Source organism: Lolium perenne, chromosome 4 (assembly GCF_019359855.2).
Source record: "Lolium perenne isolate Kyuss_39 chromosome 4, Kyuss_2.0, whole genome shotgun sequence".
Taxonomy (NCBI): domain Eukaryota; kingdom Viridiplantae; phylum Streptophyta; class Magnoliopsida; order Poales; family Poaceae; genus Lolium; species Lolium perenne.
This window is the reverse complement of record NC_067247.2, coordinates 304,622,050-304,646,109: the sequence shown is the minus strand read 5'-3', so window position 1 is coordinate 304,646,109 and position 24,060 is coordinate 304,622,050. Positions and strand designations below refer to the sequence as shown.

General features: G+C 46.6%; 2 protein-coding genes across 2 annotated transcripts; one reads left to right on the top strand and one right to left on the bottom strand.

The window, feature by feature from the left end:
• Positions 1-15,154: 15,154 nt before the first annotated feature.
• Positions 15,155-17,508, top strand: LOC127321179 (heat shock cognate 70 kDa protein 2). The gene is made up of 2 exons (XM_051350216.2): positions 15,155-15,479; positions 15,601-17,508. The coding sequence occupies exons 1-2, from the start codon at positions 15,266-15,268 to the stop codon at positions 17,340-17,342; spliced, it is 1,956 nt and encodes a 651-aa protein (XP_051206176.1). The 5' UTR covers positions 15,155-15,265; the 3' UTR covers positions 17,343-17,508.
• A 1,873-nt stretch (positions 17,509-19,381) lies between these two features.
• On the bottom strand, positions 19,382-21,679 carry LOC127321176 (uncharacterized). Its single transcript, XM_051350214.2, has 9 exons — positions 21,475-21,679; positions 21,331-21,392; positions 21,157-21,247; positions 20,974-21,060; positions 20,801-20,854; positions 20,514-20,698; positions 20,294-20,376; positions 20,023-20,123; positions 19,382-19,874 (listed from the first exon to the last, which is right to left on the bottom strand). The coding sequence occupies exons 1-9, from the start codon at positions 21,526-21,528 to the stop codon at positions 19,656-19,658; spliced, it is 936 nt and encodes a 311-aa protein (XP_051206174.1). The 5' UTR covers positions 21,529-21,679; the 3' UTR covers positions 19,382-19,655.
• Between the last annotated feature and the right edge of the window lie 2,381 nt (positions 21,680-24,060).

Below are 24,060 nucleotides of genomic sequence, written 5' to 3'. Positions count from 1 at the left end.
ATGTAGTTGTTTCATTGTCTTTCTTTCTTGTTAGCTCCTTAGCTTATTATTCTGAAGTTAAAATTGTTTGTGCTTACAAGGAAGATGCATGATTGTTTCTATCACATGTATATTTGTTTGTTTCCCTCAACTCTTGTGCTTGCTAATTAACCTTGCTAGCCAAAGACCTGTACCGAGAGGGAATGCTTCTCGTGCATCCAAACCTTAACCCAAGCCTATGCCATTTGTGTCCACCATAACTACCTACTACATGGTATTTCCTGCCATTCCAAGTAAATACTTTGTGTGCTACCTTTAAACAATTCAAAATTTACTATCTCTTATTTGTGTCAATGTTTTATAGCTCATGGGGAAGTATGTGGTGTTTTATCTTTCAATCTTGTTGGGCAACTTTCACCAATGGACTAGTGGCTTCATCCACTTATCCAATAATTTTGCAAAAAGAGCTGGCAATGGGGTTCCCAGCCCCGATTAATTAACCTTCATAATTTTACAAATAGACACTCCTCCATGATATGTGATTGTTGGAAGGCACCCGAGGATTCGGTTAGCCATGGCTTGAGAAAGCAAAGGAGGGGAGGAGTGTCATCTAAATAAAACTAAAATAAAAGGGCACTCCTTCATGGTATGAGATTGTTGGCAGGCACCCGAGGATTCGGTTAGCCATGGTTTGTGAAAGCAAAGGTTGGGAGGAGTGCCAACCTAAAATAAAACTTTATGGGAGCCGCTCTTCGAGAGTTTGTCTGGCAAGGGGGTTAGAGTACCCGCTACCAGTCGTTGACAACAACAAACACCTCTCAAAATGTTACTTTTACTCTCTTTATATGATTTCAAAACTGAAAAAGCTCTAGCACATGATTTAATCCCTGCTTCCCTCTGCGAAGGGCCCGTCTTTTACTTTATGTTGAGTCAGTAAACCTATTTCCCTCCATCTCAAGCAAGCATTTGAGTTGTTGTGATCAAACCATCTATATTGTGATTTACTTCATCATGTCTTTTACTCTTCCTTGTTTAGTACAAGTTTTATCTGAATGAATATAGCTTTGAAAGTTATCAATGATTATGAGGAGATTATTATGATTGAGTATGCAAGTTGTGCCATATAAACTTTAACATGAGAGCGCTGCTCGATAGATAAGTACAATCTGCTAATTGTTCTCTGACCAAGAACGAAGTTTGCCATTACCAATTATGATTTCTTATGCACCTTTATTTGTGATTACCTTCTACTTGTTTCAAGTTGAATTATATGAGGAAGTTGTTTACTAGAATGTCTTGTGTGAATGAATATGATGCTTCTTGTCCGTATTTTATTTATCGACTCTTCACTCCATAAACATGTGGTCCTGTTTACCAAGTTCAGTTTCGCTTGGGGACAAGCGAAGTCTAAGCTTGGTGGGAGTTGATACGTCCATTTTGCATCACTATTTTGTATCATAATTTGCCGTTATTCATTGATATATTTCATATTTGGAGATGATACTTATGTTATTTCATCTATTTTGCATGTTTCATGATTGTTGGAGGATCACGCATCGAAGTCAGGATTCTGCTGGAAAAAGCGCCGTCAGAATGCAATATTTCGGAAGATCAACAATTGACGGAATTTATATGAAAAATCCTATTTTTCCAGAAGACGAAGGGAGCCAGAAGGAGGAGCCGAGGAGGGCCACCGTGGGCCCACCTCACAGGCCGGCGCGGGCCAAGGCCTGGCCGCGCCGCCTTGTGGGGAGGGGGCCCACAGCCCCCTCTGGCCTCCTCTCCTTCGCGTACATCTTCGTCCCGAAAACCTAATCTCCAGAGGATACTTGCGAAGAGTCACAGCCGCCTCTGCGGGGCGGAAAACACCTGAGAGAAAAGAGCTCTCCGGCAGGCTGAAATCTGCCGGGGAAATTCCCTCCCGGAGGGGGAAATCGACGCCATCGTCACCGACATCGAGCTGGACATCATCTCCATCATCATCACCATCATCTTCATCATCATCACCGCCGTCTCCACCGCTGCACATCATCACCGCTGTAACAATTTGGGTTGGATCTTGATTGTTTGATAGGGGAAACTCTCCCGGTATTGATTTCTACTTGTTATTGATGCTATTGAGTGAAACCATTGAACCAAGGTTTATGTTCAGATTGTTATTCATCATCATATCACCTCTGATCATGTTCCATATGATGTCTCGTGAGTAGTTTGTTTAGTTCTTGAGGACATGGGTGAAGTCTAAATGTTAGTAGTGAATTATGGTTGAGTAATATTCAATGTTATGATATTTAAGTTGTGGTGTTATTCTTCTAGTGGTGTCATGTGAACGTCGACTACATGATACTTCACCTTTATGGGCCTAGGGGAATGCATCTTGTACTCGTTTGCCAATTGCGGGGTTGCCGGAGTGACAGAAACCTAAACCCCCGTTGGTATATCGATGCGGGGAGGGATAAACGAGGATCTCAGAGTTTAAGGCTGTGGTTAGATTTATCTTAATTACTTTCTTGTAATTGCGGATGCTTGCAAGGGGTATAATCACAAGTATGTATTAGTCCTAGGAAGGGCGGTGCATTAGCATAGGTTCACCCACACAACACTTATCAAAACAATGAAGATTAATTAGCTATATGAAGCGAAAGCACTAGACTAAATTCCCGTGTGTCCTCAAGAACGTTTGGTCATTATAAGTAAACAAACCGGCTTGTCCTTTGTGCTAAAAAGGATTGGGCCACTCGCTGCAATTGTTACTCTCGCACTTTACTTACTCGTACTTTATTCATCTGCTACATCAAAACCCCCTGAATACTTGTCTGTGAGCATTTACAGTGAATCCTTCATCGAAACTGCTTGTCAACACCTTCTGCTCCTCGTTGGGATCGACATTCTTACTTATTGAAAATACTACGATACACCCCCTATACTTGTGGGTCATCAAGCGGCCAGGGGGCCACCCGCGCCGCCTTATGGTGTGGGCCCCCTGCTGCCCGCCTCCGAGTCTCCTTCGGTGTTCTGGAATCTTCCGGGAAAAATAAGATATTGGGTCTTTGTTTCGTCGAATTCCGAGAATATTACCCGAACATCCTTTCTGGAACCAAAAACAACAGAAAACAGGAACTGGCACTTCGGCATCTTGTTAATAGGTTAGTTCCGGAAAACGCATAAAAACATTATAAAGTGCGAGCAAAACATGTAGGTATTGTCATAAAACAAGCATGGAACATCAGAAATTATAGATACGTTGGAGACGTATCAACTACTTCTAATGGCATATAGGACCGAGTGAGTATTTGATGATGAAAGATGGACCGGGGTTCCCAGCTATCTACACTAGTGGTAACTCTCCAATAACAAGTGACAAGTGTTGGGTGAACAAATTACAGTTGGGCAATTGATAGGATTGAAATAGCATTAAGATAGAACATCAATTTATTAATCATGTAGGCATGTTTTCCATATATAGTCATACGTGCTCGCAATGAGAAACTTGCATAACATCTTTTGTCCTACCAGCCGGTGGCAGCCGGGCCTCAAGGGAATCTACTGGTAATTAAGGTACTCCTTTTAATAGAGCACAGGAGCAAAGCATTAACACTTGGTGAAAACATGTGATCCTCATATCTAAGTCTTCCCTTCCAGTTATCCCAGTTGATGTCACTCTGGGGCCTCGGGTTCCGGACATAGACATGTGCAAACAACTTGTAGATACAATCTAAGCAATAATTATAGAGCTTAAATCTAAGATCATGCCACTCGTGCACTAGTGACAACCATTAAACACAACAAGATTGCAGCAACAATAACTTCACAAACTTATATAGATAGACTGATCATAATGTAGCAATTCATCGGATCCCAACAAACACAACACCGATAACATCAGATGGATCTCAATCATGTAAGGCAGCTCATGAGATAATTGTATTGAAGTACATGGGAGAGAGAATACCAACTAGCTACTGCTAGAACCCGTAGTCCATGGGGGAACTACTCACGGAGCATGATGGAGGCGGTGGCGTCGATGGAGATGACTTCCGGGGGCACTTCCCCGTCCCCGCGGCGTGCCGGAACAGAGATTTTGTCCCCCGAATCTTGGTTTCGCGATGGCGGCGGCGCCCCTGGAGTCTTTCTGGAATATGATCGATTGATGTAGAGTTTTCGCGTCGCGAGGAATATATAGGCGAAAGGGCGGCGCGAGGGGGTGCCCGAGGGGCCCACCCCACAGCTGGGCCCGCCCCCCCTCTTGGTCGTGCCGCCAGGTAGTGTGGGGCCCCCTTGGCCCCTCTCCGTCTCTCCTTCGGTGTTCTAGTTCCGTCTCGCTAAAATAGAAGGTTTGGCTTTCGTTTCGTCCAATTCCGAGAATATTGCCCGGACAACTTTTCTGGAACCAAAAACAGCAAAAAACAGGAACTGGCACCTTGGCATCTTGTTAATAGGTTAGTCCCGGAAAATGCATAAAATCATTATAAAGTGTGAGCAAAACATGTAGGTATTGTCATAAAACTAGCATGGAACATCAGAAAATTATAGATACGTTGGAGACGTATCAAGCATCCCCAAGCTTAGTTCCTACTCGCCCTCGAGTAGGTAAACGATAAGAAGAATAATTTCTGAAATGACATGCTACTTACATAATCTTGATCATACTATTGTAAAGCATATGAGATGAATGAAGTGACTCAAGGAAATGATCTATAGTTTGCTAACAAATAGATAACATATAGCAAAAACTTTTCATGAATAGTACTTTCAAGACAAGCATAAAAAAGTCTTGCATAAGAGTTAACTCATAAAGCAATAAATTCTTAATAAGAGGTTTTGAATCAACACAAAGGAAGATTTAAGTTTCAGTAATTGCTTTCAACTTTCAACATGCATATCTCATGGATAATTGTCAACACAAGTAAAATAATAAGTGCAATAAGAAAGTATGTAAGAATCAATGCACACAGTTGACACAAGTGTTTGCTTCTAAGATAGAAGGAAGTAGGTAAACTGACTCAACATAAAGTAAAAGAAAGGCCCTTCGCAGAGGGAAGCAGGGATTAAATCATGTGCTAGAGCTTTTTAAGTTTTGAAATCATATGGAGAGCATAAAAGTAAAGTTTTGAGATGTGTTTGCTGTTGTCAACGAATGGTAGTGGGCACTCTAACCCCCTCATCAAACATACTTTCAAAGAGCGGCTCCCATGAAAGACGTTATCTCTACCAACAAGGTAGATCATCCCTCTTCTCTTTTGTTTACACATGTATTTTAGTTTTATTTATGGATGACACTCCTCCCAACCTTTTGCTTTCACAAGCTATGGCTAACCGAATCCTCGGGTGCCTTCCAATATTTCACATACCATGAAGGAGTGTCTATTTGCAAAATTAAGTTGCTTACTGATGAATCAGGGCAAAACATGTGAAGAGAATTATTAATGAAAGTTAATTAATTGGGGCTGGGCACCCCGTTGCCAGCTCTTTTTGCAAAATTATTGGATAAGCGGATGAAGCCACTAGTCCATTGGTGAAAGTCTGCTCAACAAGATTGAAAGATAAAACACCACATACTTCCTCATGAGCTATAAAATATTGACACAAATAAGAGATAATAACTTTTGAATTGTTTAAAGGTAGCACATGAAGTATTTACTTGGAATGGCAGAAAAATACCACATAGTAGGTAGTTATGGTGGACACACATGGCATAGGTTTTGGCTCAAGGTTTTGGATGCACGAGAAGCATTCCCTCTCAGTACAAGGCTTTGGCTAACAAGGTTGTTTGAAGCAAACACAAGTATGAACCGGTACAACAAAACTTACATAAGAACATATTGCAAGCATTATAATACTCTACACTGTCTTCCTTGTTGCTCAAACACTTTTACCAGAAAATATCTAGACCTTAGAGAGACCAATCATGCAAACCAAATTTCAACAAGCTCTACGGTAGTTCTTCACTAATAGGTTTAAACTACATGATGCAATAGCTTAAACATGATCTACTTGAGAGCTCAAAACAATTGCCAAGTATCAAATTATTCAAGACAATATGAAGCATTTTCTGTTTCCAACCAAATAGCAATAAATGCAGCAGCTTTTAACTTTTGCCATGAACATTAAAGTAAATTAAGAACACTAGTGTTCAATATGAAAAAGCGGAGCGTGTCTCTCTCCCACACATGGATTGCTAGGATCCGAATTTATTCAGAGAATTAAAATAACAAAACGAAAATAAAACACACAGACGCTCCAAGTAAAGCACATAAGATGTGACGGAATAAAAATATAGTTTCACTAGAGGTGACCTGATAAGTTGTTGATGAAGAAGGGGATGCCTTGGGCATCCCCAAGCTTAGATGCTTGAGTCTTCTTGAAATATGCAGGTATGATCCACGGGGGCATCCCCAAGATTAGACTTTTCACTCTTCTTGATCATATATCATCCTCCTCTCTTGACCCTTGAAAACTTCTGCCACACCAAACTTCTCATAAACTTCATTAGAGCGGTTAGTACTCAAAAAAATTTAATCCACTTTAGTCCTGTAGTGACACATTGCAAGAACTCAATAAAACATTAGCTACAGCTCTCCATGTCTAGAAAGCCTTGCTTAAAGTCCACAAGAGACAATGCAAAAAAAACAGAGACAGAATCTGTCAAAACAGAACAACCAGTAAAGACGAATTTTGTCGAGGTACTTCCGTTGCTCAAATCAGAAAACTCAAAACTAATGAAAGTTGCGTACATATCTGAGGAACACGCATGAATTTTCGCAGATTTTTCTGAGTTTCCTACAGAGATACCTACTCAAATTCGTGACAGCTAGAAATCTGTTTCTGCTCAGAAATCCAAATCTAGCATCAACTTTCTATTAGAGATTTTACTTGGCACAACAATGCAATAAAATAAATATAAGGAGAGGTTGATACAGTAGTAACAACTTCCAAGACACAACAAAACAGTAGCAAAATAAAAAACATGGGTTATCTCCCAAGAAGTGCTTTCTTTATAGCCATTAAGATGGGCTCGGCAATTTTAATGATGCTCACATAAGGATGAGAGTTGAAGCAAAAGGAGCATAAAGAAGCAAATTCACAACAAATTTAAGCCTAACCCGCTTCCTATGCATAGGAATCTTGTACACAAACAAATTCATGAAGAACAAAGTGACAAGCATAGGAAGATAAAACAAGAGTAACTTCAAAATTTTCAGCATGTAGAGAGGTGTTTTAGTACCATGAAAATTTCTACAACCATATTTTTCTCTCTCATAATAATTTTCAGTAGCTTCATGAATAAACTCAATAATATAACTATCACATAAAGCATGTTTTTCATGATCCACAAACACATAATTTTTATCAAGCTCAAAAATAATGGGATTAAAACTTTCAAACCCACTTTTATCAATAATATAACAAGATGATTGATCAATCTCAAAAGATATGGGACTCCTAGATAAAGTCAAGACCTCTCCAATCCCATTTTCATTAGTATTACAATTAATATTATCAAGTAACATAGGACCATCATCCAGAGCTTTATCATAAACATTTGCCAAGTAAAACTCTTTAGTACCATGCATTTCGATATCAGGCACAAACAAAGCATTATCATAAGATTTATCAAAATAGCGTGGATTATCATAGATAACAGTAGCATAATTATTCTCACAAGTTTTACTCATAGGGAATATTTCAAGAGAATCCACAGGATCATAACATTTATCCTCCTTTGGGAAGCATGGAGGACAATCAAATAGTGTAAGAGATAAAGAGTTACTCTCATTAGAAGGTTGGCATGGGTAGGTAATCCATTCTTCCTCCTTTTGTTCATCACTCTCCTCTTCTTTTTCATCCAATGAGCTTTCAGGTTCATCAATTTCTTCTTTCACGGGTTCCTGCAAATTGTGAGTGCATTCTTGTGCATGAATGAGTCTCTCTTTATAATCAATGATATAAGGATTATTGTTGTAATGTTCTATGCAAAAATCAAGGATAGAAGAGACATAATCTTTAAGGTCCTTACAAGCAATACAAGTTTCATAATTTTTAGCCATGAAGGATTCTATCTCAGAGGCTCCCATAAATAAAACAAATTGTTCTACTTCTTCGAACCCAAGATGAATATAGTTATTCCAATGATAGTTCATAATTAAAACTTCTTCACTAAAGCCACATTGGAATTAAGAGAGTGGATTTGGTGTTCAGGGGGGTACGTGAGCACCCCCTAGACACCGTTGGATTTGCTTTTAGATTCGCTCTCCGCGAGTAGATGCTAACGGCAATCAGACGGCCGTGAAATTTACTTTTCTGCCTATCGTGTGAAACGTCAGAATGCTGTGCCATCTAGACATAAAAAACCACATGAACCATCCCATCTAGACACCGCCGCACATCCGTCCTCATCCATCCCCAATCTCTCCTGCTCCCTCCAGCGAGCGGGGCTCCCCGGGATCCACGAGCTCCACGCCGGCCCCTCCCCAACTTCGCGCCGCCACCTCGCGCCGGCCGGCACGGCCCCGCCTCGAGCCCTCCGCGCGCGCCGGTGGTTTGAAGGGGGAGCCTGTCGGTGGTCATGGACCGCGCAGCAGCGGAGCAGCAGGACGCATGCGCGCCTGCAGAGCGGCGGCGACGGGCGGCGTGACGCCGGGCGAAGAAGCTGGCCGCGGACGTGCTCAGTAAAGGTGGACGGTGAGCTCACACGGGCCAGTACAAGCAGGTGCGCCTAGGAACGCGGCGGTCAGACCTCGTAGAAGTAAAGCCGCCCTCCTCCTATGCATGTGTCTGGCCGTCGCCGCCGCATCACCACCCGCTCTGCCCTCTCCAGCTCCACGCGACCATCCACGCCGCCGCTGCTCAACGCCAGGGGGTGCGCGGGCGGGGTGCTCTTCCACCTCCTCGACTGGCACCGCCGCCTCACCCCATAACACGCCCCCAACCTACTTGCTCCGTCCACGAGCGCCACTCCCGCTGGCCTCGAGCGCCGCCCCACAGGCTAGCCACCGACCGCCGCCGAAACCCCCTCCAGCATGCGCGCCGGCCGTCGGCCAGGTTCCCCGTCTACCAGCACACGAGCCCTCCAGCATGCGCGCCGCCCCGGATGTAGCCAGAGGAGGGCGCGGAGCCGATTGGGTCTGGCGGCGGCGATGGGCAGGATCTCGTACATGGTGACGGGGTGACGGCTGCGGTGCAGCGCGGAGGTGTGAACCCGGCGGATCGGGTGGCGGTTGTGCCGGCCGTGGCTCGAGTTGGTGCTGCACGGCGAGCTGGCCGCGCCTCGACTGCGGACGGGCCGAAGGAGCGGCGGATCGGGTGGCGGCTGTGCCGGCCGTGGCTCGAGTTTGGTCCTGCACGGGGAGCTGCCCGAGCCTCGACTGCGACGGGCCGAAGGAGGTTGACCATGAAGGGGATCAATTGCTAATCGATTGTGTCTATTGTTGCTATCCCACCGAAACGCTCCTGGCCACGAGCTCCCGTTGACCCGGACTGCCGCGAGCCAGGGCGACGACGAAGCGGCCGGCGAACGAGCCTTCGTACTCCGCCGCCGACGAGCATGCAAGGAGGTGGTCCGCCCCAGGCTGGGGGATCCGATTCGACTCTTCATGGCCGGGCGCTGCTCTGGATTCCGGTCTTCTGGAATACTGGAGCGCGAGATGTGCAAGCTCCGCTTCTTTGCTGGTGGTCGCCGGTGGGCAGTGCTAGATGTTAGGCCTGATCTTGATTTGGGCGTGAAGCTGCTGCACATGTGGTGAGGACAACCAAGTTCAGGTGTCACTCGAGTGAATCAGTAGTAGTGTTCAGGTAGTCAGTTAGCTGAAAGTGTGCGTTGGCCAGGTCTTATGCTAGCAGCCGGCCTACCGTGGATGTGGATCAGAATAACTAGCACCAATAATTAGCTCAGAAACTAGAGTGGTCGACAAAGAGAGGACAACAAACAAAAGCAGATTCCTGGCAGGCATTTTCCTTTTTTTACGTATGTGTGGTGGACCTAGGTGGACACCCTCAGCACGACCTGTCTTTCAATCGTTTTGGAGACAGCTAACGGATTATTGGATGCCGTTAGACACGTGTCGAGTAGTCAGGGGGTGCTCACGTATCCCCCTGATCACCGGGCTTCATCCGTTGGAATTAAGATGTTTAGTATCCTGTTTAGAGCAACAGTTTATATCATGGCGTTTAAGCAAGATTTTAGCAATTTTATTCAATTTTTCTAACACGACACTCATGACTTCACCCTTTCTTGATTCTCTATAATTCATATATAATTCTATAAGCTCCATCATGGTTGTGGGTTCTTCCATAACAACAGTTTTTAATTTTTCGGTTTTTCAAAATTTTCTGGATTTTCGGGTATATAAGAAAAATAAAACAAGACAAAAACAAACTAGACAAAAGTAAACTAAGTAAAATAATACTAGACAGAAATAAACTAAGCACAAATAAACTAGACAAAAGTAAACTAAGCAAAACAAAATAAAATAAAAACAGAGAGAGAGGTAGAGTGTACTCCCCAGGTGAACTTATGAGTAGAGCTATGCTCCCCGGCAACGGCGCCAGAAAATAATCTTGATAACCCACAAGTATAGGGGATCGCAACAGTCTTCGAGGGAAGTAAAACCCAAATTTATTGATTCGACACAAGGGGAGACAAAGAATACTTATAAGGCTTAACAACTGAGTTGTCAATTCAGCTGCACCTGGAAAAGCACTAGTAACAGGAGTGATGTGAAAGCAGCAGTAATATGAGAGCAATAGTAACAGTAACATAGCAGCAGTAGAAGTAACACAGAGGCAATGGCACCAGAAAATAGTTGATACTACTTCTAATGACATATAGGACCGAGTGAGTATTTGATGATGAAAGATGGACCGGGGTTCCCAGCTATCTACACTAGTGGTAACTCTCCAATAACAAGTGACAAGTGTTGGGTGAACAAATTACAGTTGGGCAATTGATAGGATTGAAATAGCATTAAGATAGAACATCAATTTATTAATCATGTAGGCATGTTTTCCATATATAGTCATACGTGCTCGCAATGAGAAACTTGCATAACATCTTTTGTCCTACCAGCCGGTGGCAGCCGGGCCTCAAGGGAATCTACTGGTAATTAAGGTACTCCTTTTAATAGAGCACCGGAGCAAAGCATTAACACTTGGTGAAAACATGTGATCCTCATATCTAAGTCTTCCCTTCCAGTTATCCCAGTTGCTGTCACTCTGGGGCCTCGGGTTCCGGACATAGACATGTGCAAACAACTTGTAGATACAATCTAAGCAATAATTATAGAGCTTAAATCTAAGATCATGCCAATCGTGCACTAGTGACAAGCATTAAACACAACAAGATTGCAGCAACAATAAATTCACAAACTTATATAGATAGACTGATCATAATGTAACAATTCATCGGATCCCAACAAACACAACACCGATTACATCAGATGGATCTCAATCATGTAAGACAGCTCATGAGATCATTGTATTGAAGTACATGGGAGAGAGAATACCAACTAGCTACTGTTAGAACCCGTAGTCCATGGGGGAACTACTCACGGAGCATGATGGAGGCGGTGGCGTCGATGGAGATGACTTCCGGGGGCACTTCCCCGTCCCGGCGGCGTGCCGGAAAAGAGATTCTGCCCCTCGAATCTTGGTTTCGCGATGGCGGCGGCGCCCCTGGAGTCTTTCTGGAATATGATCGATTGATGTAGGGTTTTCGCATCGCGAGGAATATATAGGCGAAAGGGCGGCGCGAGGGGGTGCCCGAGGGGCCCACCCCATAGCTGGGCGCGCCCCCCTCTTGGCCGTGCCGCCAGGTGGTGTGGGCCCCCTTGGCCCCTCTTCGTCTCTCCTTCGGTGTTCTGGGTCCGTCTCGGTAAAATAGAAGGTTTGGCTTTCGTTTCGTCCAATTCCGAGAATATTGCCCGAACAGCTTTTCTGGAACCAAAAACAGCAGAAAACAGGATCTGACACCTTGGCATCTTGTTAATAGGTTAGTCCCGGAAAATGCATAAAATCATTATAAAGTGTGAGCAAAACATGTAGGTATTGTCATAAAACTAGCATGGAACATCAGAAATTATAGATACGTTGGAGACGTATCAGACGCCTGGAACTTTGATGTTCTTCACGTAGAACCATCTGGCATTCCAGTACCGGACAGACTCGTGGGAAGAGTGAGGCGGATACATCCTACCAGGGCGGAGCATGAAAGTCATGCTTCCGCAGTTCACCATGGCTTTGTCCTTTGTTTCCTTCTTGACTCGGAAGAAAAACTGCCACAGGCGGACGTCAGGGCGAATTCCGAGATGCCCCTTGCAAAGCGTCACGAAATTCGAGAGGAGGAGATAAGAGTTGGGGCAAATGTTGTGGGGCTGGAGACCATAGGTGGAGAGGACGGAGAGAAAAAACTCCGAATAGGGGAGCGATAGACCGCGCTCTATCCAGGCCTTCGTCAGGACGCATTCGTCCGGTTCCGGCTTGGGAGTTACAGAGTCTATCATGAAACTCCAGTTTGGATAAATCATGCCCTCGCTCTGGAGGTCTCTGAGCTCCGAGTCCTTGATCTCGCAAGGCCACCACTGCCCTTTTTCGCCCTCTCGGATCCGGGCCTTGGAAGCCTTCTTCATCTCCGCCTCCTGCACTTTAGCGGCCATCCTTGCTTGGCCTTCAAGTTCTTCTTGGATCTCTTGGAGAGTTGGGATCCGACCTAATGTGTTGCTGGAAGATGTGGAGAATGGTTGAGCTAATCTGGTGTCGGAAATATGTGGTGGCAGGAAAGCTAGGGGTTCCGGACAGCTTGGTTCTAATGAACTGGGCTCGGGGCTATTCGGAGAACTACCAGTACATTTTGGTGAGCTAGGTGACATGCTTCCGTCTGCACCCATGTGACGAACTAGTATGAGTAAGCGGAACTAATCTAAGTCTAAACTACTTCTTCTTCTACGGGTCCGGCGGGCGTACCGTTAATGGCACGGCGGTTCTTCTTCGCGCCGACGAGAATGAGGTTGCCGGACAGAGCGCGTTGAGCTTCGCTTGACCACGAATCGGCGGCGGATCAGATTTCCCGATCAACCGTGACGATCTCCGGTCGTGGGCGCCCTTGGAGCGGCGGCAGACGAAGGTCTCTGAGAAGAAGCTCGCCGGAGTTCAGATCTGGTGGGCGGCGCTGTCGGGAGGAGGAAGAAGATGAAGTGGATGAGCGGTGAAACTAATGAAAAATTACCGGACGCGGCGGGTATTTATAGATCACGCGCGAAGATTCGTGAGCCGGATCCAACGGCGGAAACGGATCTATCACACCGTTGGATGGCCGCCACGTGTCTTAGGTTAAAACGGTGAAATTGAGGCTGCGGTAACTTGAACCAAGCAACTCCAAAATTTCCGGCTGAAGATTCGCATCTCCGAAAATTTAGCGCAGGAAAAAAGGAAGTTCAGTACAACGTGCGCGAAAAATCTGCTGAAGATACCGTGATAGAAGGACAATGATTTACGGTTGAATGGAATCGGAAACAAGAAAGTTTTGGAAGCTCTTCAAGATTCTCTTCAGACCGAGTTAAATGAAGTCGGAAGAATGATGAATCTCGGAGAACTTCGGGGGCTACTGTTGTGGGTATACTTTATGGGTATATTAACGGCATGACCTAGATCCGGCAAGCCCGGGTGGCCCACGGACGGTGATGTGGCATGTGGCCCATCTGGCGGCCCAGTTGCTGTAGATCGTGAAGGATGAAGTCCAGCCCAAGAGCAAGGAGCCGGATCTCAACCGACCTACGAAGGAGGCTGGATCCGTGAAGGCCCATGAAGTATCCGGATCCAGTACGACCTTGAAGGAAGGCGGATCCTTGACGTACACGGCAAGATATTGTACCGTAGTTATGCAACTTGTATTCCGGCTAGGACTCTCCATGTAAACCCTAGATCTGTACGCCTTTATAAGCCGTATCCTGGGAGCCCTAGAGGCACAACCACAACTCATTGTAACAACGCGAAAGCGCCCAAATAATACCAGACAAGCAGCATTAGGCCCTGTCTTTGAGCAGGTGTTCCGAAGCTGGGTAAATCGAGCACCACCGTCCCGAGGACTCTCCGCCCTATGGCCCCTACTTCTTCTCCCCCTCGTGAGGATCCCTCCTCCGAGGCACCGTCGAATAGGCAATGACACCTAGCCTACCTGAACTGGCGCAAGGAGCTCACAGCCATGGCGAAAGTCGACGAAGGAGACGAAGAAAACAAACACACCGTAGTCGGGAGGCTACTCCAGGAACGGGCGGATGTGCAGCGGCATGGCAGCAACGTCAGCGGGGCGCGACCGTCACCCGTCCAACTGACCGTGTCGAGATAGACACGCACTTATGGCGGGAGTCGTGACATGACCAAGTTTGATAGATGGACCGGGGGAGGGAGGTTTCAAATATTTGCATTTACTGGGATCCGTTCTGTGAATTTCCCTCAACCAGAAGAGACGCAACCCAGAAAAGAAATTCAAACCAGGACAAGAGGTTTTCACAAATTTTTCCGATGCCAACTTGGCAATCCAAACAGTGCAATTCAGATTGTTTGGGGTGTTTGCACAGCGTGACGACTTTGTGTACCATCTAACCTCAATATGCAAGTATTTGGGTGTGTTTGTACGAGACACTTATTTTTAGACAGAGGGAGTATGTCATATGCCTATAGCTCTTGATTTTTCGATTAGTAATGTACTCCTACATTACTAAATACTCCAGTATATAGGATGTAGATGAATACTACGTGGGTTTACTAGCAATGGTAATAGTCTTTCTAGTACTGAGCCAGGTGGCATCTGACTCACCTAGTAAGTTGGAAGAAATCCAGGTCAAAATCGGTGGTACCTCCGGCGTCTGAACTGGCATGGAAACCCCTGCAGGCGCACTTGTCCACTCAACCAATTGGTGCCGGCCAAATCGGGCAGAAAGCCTGAGACAAAAGGTAGGAATGTCTCCACCTCCCCAGGCTCCAGAACCTTCCCGCGCTCTCCAGAACCCCTGGCCCAGTCCAAGTCCGCCACGACTCGCCCGTCTCCCCACCCCGCGAGGGCGCCGCGGCTTCATCCTGTACGTCCAGATCGCATCCGACGGCCCGCGCCCAACCTAGGAACTTTCTAGAACCCCTCCGTGGTCGCGGCACCACAGCCTTTAAAATCCAACCCCCTATCGCCCCTCCACCTCGTACACCTATTCTGTTCCTACACGCGCGCTCCGATCCAAGATCCAGATCGACCAACCAATCCCGCAATTCTCTTCCGACCTGCTCCTGCCTCGACGAGATCATGGCCGGAAAAGGAGACGGCCCGGCGATCGGCATCGACCTCGGCACCACCTACTCCTGCGTCGGCGTCTGGCAGCATGATCGCGTCGAGATCATCGCCAACGATCAGGGCAACCGCACCACGCCCTCCTATGTCGGCTTCACCGACTCCGAGCGCCTCATCGGCGACGCCGCCAAGAACCAAGTCGCCATGAACCCCATCAACACCGTCTTCGGTACGTAACCCCATCTGATCTTACCCTGTTTCTCTGTTATGCTCTGCTTTCGTAATCCGTTATCAGATCGATCACCGTGTAGCATAGATCTGATCGCGCGCATGCATCTTACTCTTTGCAGACGCGAAGCGGCTCATCGGCAGGCGTTTCTCGGACGCGTCGGTGCAGAGCGACGCTAAGCTGTGGCCGTTCAAGGTCATCCCTGGCCCCGGCGACAAGCCGATGATCGGCGTGCAGTACAAGGGCGAGGACAAGCAGTTCTCGGCCGAGGAGATCTCCTCCATGGTGCTCAACAAGATGAAGGAGACGGCCGAGGCCTACCTCGGCACCACCATCAAGAACGCCGTCGTCACCGTCCCCGCCTACTTCAACGACTCCCAGCGCCAGGCCACCAAGGACGCCGGCGTCATCTCCGGCCTCAACGTCATGCGCATCATCAACGAGCCCACGGCCGCTGCCATCGCCTACGGTCTCGACAAGAAGTCGACCAGCGTCGGCGAGAAGAACGTGCTCATCTTCGATCTCGGGGGCGGCACCTTCGATGTCTCCCTCCTCACCATTGAGGAGGGCATCTTCGAGGTCAAGGCCACCGCCGGAGACACCCACCTGGGAGGCGAGGACTTTGACAACCGGATGGTCAACCACTTCGTGCAGGAGTTCAAGCGCAAGAACAAGAAGGACATCAGCGGCAACCCGAGGGCGCTCCGCCGGCTCAGGACGGCCTGCGAGAGGGCGAAGAGGACGCTCTCCTCCACCGCCCAGACCACCATCGAGATCGACTCCCTCTTCGAGGGCATCGACTTCTACACCACCATCACCCGCGCCCGGTTCGAGGAGCTCAACATGGACCTCTTCCGCAAGTGCATGGAGCCCGTCGAGAAGTGCCTCCGCGACGCCAAGATGGACAAGAGCACCGTGCACGACGTCGTGCTCGTCGGAGGATCCACCCGTATCCCCCGCGTGCAGCAGCTCCTCCAGGACTTCTTCAACGGCAAGGAGCTCTGCAAGAGCATCAACCCTGATGAGGCCGTCGCGTACGGTGCCGCTGTCCAGGCCGCCATCCTCACCGGCGAGGGCAACGAGAAGGTCCAGGACCTGCTCCTGCTCGACGTCACGCCGCTGTCCCAAGGCCTAGAGACGGCCGGAGGCGTCATGACCGTGCTGATCCCCAGGAACACCACCATCCCCACCAAGAAGGAGCAGGTCTTCTCCACCTACTCTGACAACCAGCCCGGCGTGCTCATCCAGGTGTACGAGGGTGAGAGAGCCAGGACCAAGGACAACAACCTGCTCGGCAAGTTCGAGCTGTCTGGCATCCCTCCGGCACCCAGGGGCGTCCCCCAGATTACCGTTTGCTTCGACATTGACGCCAACGGTATCCTGAACGTCTCGGCTGAGGACAAGACCACCGGGCAGAAGAACAAGATCACCATTACCAATGACAAGGGGCGTCTGAGCAAGGAGGACATTGAGAAGATGGTGCAGGAGGCTGAGAAGTACAAGGCTGAGGATGAGGAGCACAAGAAGAAGGTGGACTCGAAGAACGCCCTGGAGAACTATGCCTACAACATGCGCAACACCATCAAGGACGATAAGATCGCCTCCAAGCTCCCAGAGGCTGACAAGAAGAAGATTGAGGATGCTATTGATGGTGCCATCAGCTGGCTCGACAACAACCAGCTCGCCGAGGCCGACGAGTTTGATGACAAGATGAAGGAGCTGGAGGGCATTTGCAACCCCATCATCGCCAAGATGTACCAGGGTGCCGGGGCTGAAATGCCAGGTGGTATGGATGAGGATGTTCCGCCCAGTGCCGCCGGCGGAAGCAGCGGCCCAGGGCCCAAGATCGAGGAGGTCGACTAGATGACCGAGCAGGATTCTTCAATAATTTGTCTCTCTTTTATGGTGGACTTAGTATCGTTTTGCAATTTTAATTTTTTTGTACGGGCATATATAAGTTGCCCCAGCTTATGTTTTAAGTTTCAAACAATTATCTAGTAATACTAGACAGTATGCCACTTTTTCTGCATTGTTTACTGTTGTGGTTATCTTTGGTAGCTGCAAATGTGATGTGAAACAAATGAGAGATCCATCACCTCTATAAACAAGCAAACCCATTCTGCTACCACTTTAGCAAATCTGTCTAGGTTCATTAAATCTGTAAAATGATGTATTTTCTTAAATAAATATCTTGAAATCTCAATGGAATAATACAAGAAAAATCTAAGCATCTTGAATCTTTTTAAGAATAACTTGTCTATTCGTCCATCTCAATGAAAATTGCCCTTTGGTTACATCTGCAAATGCTTGTGAAACTTTTAGTTTTTTCTTTGTCTCAAGATCAGGCATGCTATTTAATATCTGCATTATTTACTGAGCTGTGTACTTTGCTTTGATTCAACAATGCTGAGTTATATAGCATCATCAGATGTATTGTTAATTTGTTAGTCTATTGGATAATGATACTGAGATGAGATCCTCCCGAGATTCATCTGAAGCTTTGATCATTTTGTCCACATGACCACATCATCCCAGCCTAACCCGGTGAGTTTGTCTGCCGTTGAGTCATTGAACTGTTCTGGATTTCAAGCCATGATTTCTTTGTGTAACCTGTTTCGTCCTTCCCTCCATTTAAGGATACTCTTTTAGTATATTGAGCAATAATTTGTCCACTGAAGATTTCCATATGTGACGCTTAATGGGTTGTTTATCACTGTTTTCCTTCTTAATTTATTTTACCTGATCATCCATAATTTTCTACATGGAAACAAAGCAACAAAATTATTACTACTGTCATTTTCATACCGCCAACTGTAATTTGACAATTTACATTACAGTGGTATACAGAAAGGATAATCTATTCATCTATGGACAGTCAGATATTAGGACTAGACTTATACCAGTAAACTCAACTAATTACTGTTTTGCTGTCCCAGTTGTGCATTGTAATTTTGATGATTTAACTATTATGTTTTAGTATAGTTCAACCAAGTTCTGCAAAGTGATAGGTGGCCATTCTTTGTTCTGTTGTGGAATTGAACCACTAGCACAAATTGGATTTGGAATCGTTTGGACCTGCAGTCCCATACTTGCTCTCCAGGTCACTCATTGAAAGTACCGGGTATGATTATCATCTCGTGACATTGACAACAAATACTGCAATGTTTGCTACTTACAACACCAAGTAGCTCGTACTACTAACTTAGTCAGGATCGGAGCTACCATCTGCCACATGTATAAGAAGCTACAAACACTGACAGGCAAGTGGACACCTGGTGAGTTTAGTTCTAGATCTGCCCATGTACCTAGTGTCAATGGTCTTTTACTACAATGAAGCAAATGTATACTTTTGGCCAGCGAATCGGCGATCCCAGCCGGAGTCAACTGCCAGCCATGAACAACAGAACTAGGTTTCAAGATCTGTTTTCTGATTTTTGTTGTATCAGCGTATGTAATACGTAGTATATAGACTCGGACGGAAAATTTGAGGGTGGAGTCACGGGAAAATAAAGAATTTGCGCGTGGAGTTTGTTGAGGACGGAGAAAGTTACAATCTTGTTTTATGTGATTGCGTTTTACAAAAAACAAGTAATACACTAATACTAAAACCCACTTGCCTGGCTATGGAAATCTGGTTTTGCTTATTTCCCACTCAAACAGGGTTTTAGTTTCTTAGGCGGTCATCCGAGTTCAAGAAAAACAGGTTCGGCTAAAACCTAAAAGTACCAACATCAAGGCAAAGACTGAATCACGTAGCCAAAAAGCAATTGGGAAGATTGAATCACATAGCCATCAAGAAGCTATTGGCACTATCAAAATACAGAATACAAATTTCCGATTGGGGGCATGTATCAAGGATTGTATCAATTGCTTCATGCGCGACTGCACAATGAAGCCAGAACTTTGATATCCAGCTTCGCCAAATCCTTAATCATATATGGCATGTAGAACTGTGCCAAACACACAGGCTGAAAATTTGGGTGACATACAAACCTATGTCTAAATTTTATCTGTTTGATTCCCAACTGGAATGTCAGTTTACAACTCCGGCAAATTCATGCAAACTACTTAGCATTTACTAATTCAACGTCAGATCATATTCTTCGGATGATCTACTGTCATAGCTGAAGACCAAAATGATGTGTACCGTGGTCTGAGGATGAGCTACCATCTCCTTCAACCTAATCCGCTATAGCTCTTTACGCTATGCAGAGCTTCTTGTTCTAACTCGACCAGCATGTTGCAAAAGCCCTCAACATCCTTAACTGCTTCCTTGAATGAGAACCTGAATTCTTTCCAGTGGTAGGGCCGAGAGACATCAAGAAGAATAGCTGTTGCAGGAACCTTGGCGAGCACCTCAAATCCGTGGTGATCAATGGAGAGCAAGAGTGCATCCTTGAAGCAAAGACAAAGATGTTAGTCATGGGTATAGTCATAGTAAAAAGGTTTGCTAATTTACGCCCCTCTCCCTCTTCCAAATAAATGAGAAACTAAGGATCCACTTATCCTAATTGCAATTTCTCCAGATATACAGGACACTTACTCGAGCAGTCACATCAAAATACTCAAAACAGAAAAGTATGAGTGCTCTCCGTCTTGCGTCATTCCGGTTGATACCATCAATCAGCTTCGCAGAAAATGGCACTAGAAAGGACAATACATAAATTTAGAAGCTGAATGTAGTAGTGGAATAGAAGGTACATCTGTCAAACAGTCAACTAGCATCCTACTGACTAATACGGCATAATTAGCTAAAGGTACTAGAAGGTAGGAAGTACAGATGCACAGCTGAAATCAAACCAGTAGAACCTTACATAGCAGATCGGCCCTTGGTAGTTCAAAACTATCCAGCTCCATATTATGGCTGCTCCCAGATGAATCTATGAAGACACATGAGCTGCAATATAGATATCCCCAGAGTCACAAATAGAAATAGGTCCTTGTAACTACTTACATAGATGATCGAAACAGATATCTATTGTACGGGCACCAAACATAAAGAAAAGAGGCCGAGCATAAAAACAGCTTACACACCCCATTTCAAACTTCAAGATGTTGTAGGAGCTCTCTTCATTGAGTAAGCTAAGGAGACCTTCACTGCGTGACCTACAAGTCGCGCCCGCGGAAGACAGTACCGTTGAAACCCCATAACTAGCTTCGCTGGCAGCCTTATGTTCCTTCAGAATAGCCTTCTTCAGGCTTTCGGCTATAACCGGAACCTTAAAGCACAACATATGAAGCACAGTCAGTATCACTTTAACGACCACTACTGCAGAACTAACTATGATCAGCAACGTTTGGGGTATTTCGAATGAGCTTACCTTTGTATCGTCCAAGCGCAGGACATCGCCGGTCATAGCGACCCGGGAAGGGAACTGCACCGGACAACAACGTCAGCACCACCGACGACGGAACTCATACGAGGGAAGGCAGTTGAAGAGGGCACACATCAAATTGTGTTGCGTTTTAAGCTTATATAGGGCAGGGGACTGACCTTGTTGAGTGACTTGAGCAAGGTGGCAAGGCGACCTGGGACTGGAGTGGACACCGAGAGAGACCCCCGCTCGTCGATTATGATGTTCTACGGGTCAGGCAATTCGTCAGAACATACCAGCAACAGCAATTAAAATTACGAATCAATCATCAACCATCATAAGCAAAAGAAGCAGAGCATTACAATGTTGTGCATGTCGTTCTCGGGGACGATCAAGTAGGGCATGCCTTTCTGGACCATGTAGTGCACCCTCGACGTGTGAATCTCCCCCTTGCTGCCCAAGGCCCCAAAACAAGAAATTTCTGGTCAATTAGTTGTTATTCGCAGAGGGGGGACTGTAGTGGTCAGAGTTCGCACCTTCCCTTGGCGTCGGCTTTGATGGTGTTGAGGTGGGCTTCCCAGCTGGCGCCCAGGATGTTCTGCGAAGGGCGAGAAGAGGGAGTCGGCGAGAGAGGTTAGATAAAGGGAGGAGCGAGCGGGAGGAGTGCTGGCGAGAGGTACCCGGCACTTGTCGGCGACGGAGAGAGCGGCGGATTTGGCCTTCGCCATCGCCATGGCTTCTGCTTCGCGCGCGCGCGGCAGCTGCTCGAGGAAATGCTTCGGAGAGGCGCCGCCGCTGGGGTGGACGGACGAAGCGGGTCTGCGGGGTCGACGAAGGCACCAGGGCGGCAGGGCCTGGGCTAGGGGTTTGTGGCCTTGTGAGTTACTCAGGCGTGTGCCTACGAGCCATTCTCGTGGCCTGGGCCGGTGGTTCATCTGAGACTTGTCAGCTGTGCTGTCATATAAGAGTTTAAGCGCCTAAAAAAACAAAACAAAAAAGAGGATAGTTTTCACAGAATTTCCATGATTTTCTAACGCCCGGTGCATATTTTTCGAATTTCGATTTGAATTTTTATAACATGTTAGATATAAGTATCATCCATGACTAACCATTTTTCTTATTTTTCATAACAGCCGGGCTGGATGCACCAGGTTCACAAGGGGCGTGATTGTTTGCTCGCATGAAAATTCTCACGTATCTATATTTAGCTCGGTGGATGCCATATGAGGTGGAACGAATGCTAGGTCTCTTTGTGCACTACGTTTGGTTGCCAATAATCATTCGACATCGCAGATTCGGCCCAGTGATTGGTTGACAACAATGTACACTTTGTTGGCTGAGGGGAGAGTAAATGGTTGTTTGTTTATGTGCTAAGCAGGGATGTTGTTACCTCCCTCTTCAAAAGGGTGATCTTACCCCTACGTAGCCGTTACCAAGCCATTAGGAAGTAGTGAAGATAACACACATAATTAGCTAAATGCACAACCTCTAATCACCATAGTGACGGCTTAGAGAGACGCCCTGAGCAAAAGCAAGGAAGTTCAAGGGAGTTGTAATCCCATGGAACCCCTTGATCAAAATCAAGGAAGATCCAGGGCAACATAAGCCCTAGAACCCCTTGATCAAACACAAGTCCTAGTCATGTATCCAGAAGTTCTGAAGCCACTACTACTACAGACATACAAAATGAACAGACATATGTAAAAGGGCCGCTGCCTAGCCGCGATCGGGGCAGGTGTAGAGCCTGGTGGTGGAGCAGGCCACCTTGTAGATGATCATCTTCAAGGTGAAGACATGCAGCTTGAACACCACGATGTCATCGATGTGGAGGTCGTACTTGTAGACCACCTGCGCCCAGTTCCGGCCGAAGACAACGTGCCCACCATGGTGGGTGACATGCACCCACTCGTCGCAGAACCGGCAGGCAGACAAGGGCACACTGCGAGGCAGTGGGATCTTGATCCACTCGCGGAGCGCGTCCTGGAACCATGGCGGGACGACGATCATGTGGAGGTCGTCTGTGTTGAGCTGGACGTAGAACCTCCGCGGCATGAGGGCCCTGGCAATGTGCCCCAGATTAGGCTGGCGGCCGACGGTGGGAGGTGGCATGAGCAAAACCTCCACCCTCCCTGGCAACACCGGCTTCAGAGCGCTCGTCCACCGATTGACGACGAGGTTGTCCTGGTAGCCTGGTGGAGGGAACCATCCTCTGCCCACCGTGTCGCACTCCAGCTTCACGGCCTAGGCAGATAAGACACCTCCTGTAAGTGCCATGATCTACATGTATGTGAATACAAGTATGACATTGTGTTGATCACCATCCTGAGCATGAGCAAAGCATGGTGAACACAATGACACAACCATTGTGTTCATCAGCATGTTCTACATGAAAAGGAGCATGATCAACACCATGGAAATGCATCTATTTTTGCTCATCACCATCCTGAGCATGATGAACACAATAGCACTACCATTATGGTCATCACCAAGTTGTGCATGCCCAGAAGCATGATCTACACAAAGGCACAACCATGATGTTGTGCATGTATGTTGAGCATGAGCATGAACATTGCGACAACATGAGACAATTGTAGAAGCACATAAGAAAAATGTACAAGCACATCAGACAAAAGAGAAATGCAAGTTTTGTCCCAATTTCCCAATTTGGGATGTGCAACCATTTCACAACCGCATAAAATCAAATCTCAAATCGGGAAATCTAGATTTTGCATGCAGCACCTGGTGAAGGAAACCTACTACCGCATGGATTTTAGCCCCGCCGCTGGCTGGCCTTTCGCCGAACATAGCACATTGATATGATGCAAACGTATCTATATTTTTTGATGTTCCATGCTTGTTTTACACCAATTTCTATATGTTTTGTCTACACTTCATGGCACTTTTATGCATTTTCTGGAACTAACATATTGCTAGATGCCACACTGCCAGTTCCTGTTTTTTGCTGTTTTTGTATTTCAGAAAAGTTGTACAGGAAATATTCTCGGAATTGGACGAAACAAATGCCGAAGATCTTATTTTTCTGAAACGAAGACGAAGTCTGGAGGAGAGACGAAGTGGCGCCACAGGGCGGCCACACCACCCCATGGTGCGGCCAAGGGTGGCCCGCGCCATGGCATGGAGTGGGCCACCCAGGCGGCCACCGACCTCGCCCTTCCGCCTATAAATTCCCTTCGACATAAAAACCCTAAATGAACCAGCCTCCGTCCATGAAAAGTTCCATCGCTGCCGCCATCGTCCAGACAAGT

What these genes read in the sequence shown, in the direction of transcription:
- LOC127321179 (XM_051350216.2), top strand. Translation starts at nt 15,266, where the DNA reads ATGGCCGGAAAAGGAGACGGCCCGGCGATCGGCATCGACCTCGGCACC. An exon ending in CCCCATCAACACCGTCTTCG is followed by an intron (nt 15,480 to 15,600) that starts GTACGTAACCCC and finishes TACTCTTTGCAG; the next exon opens with ACGCGAAGCGGCTCATCGGC.
- LOC127321176 (XM_051350214.2), bottom strand. Translation starts at nt 21,528, where the DNA reads ATGGCGATGGCGAAGGCCAAATCCGCCGCTCTCTCCGTCGCCGACAAG. An exon ending in CCGTCGCCGACAAGTGCCGG is followed by an intron (nt 21,393 to 21,474) that starts GTACCTCTCGCC and finishes CGCCCTTCGCAG; the next exon opens with AACATCCTGGGCGCCAGCTG. An exon ending in ATTTTGATGTGACTGCTCGA is followed by an intron (nt 19,875 to 20,022) that starts GTAAGTGTCCTG and finishes CTTTGCTTCAAG; the next exon opens with GATGCACTCTTGCTCTCCAT.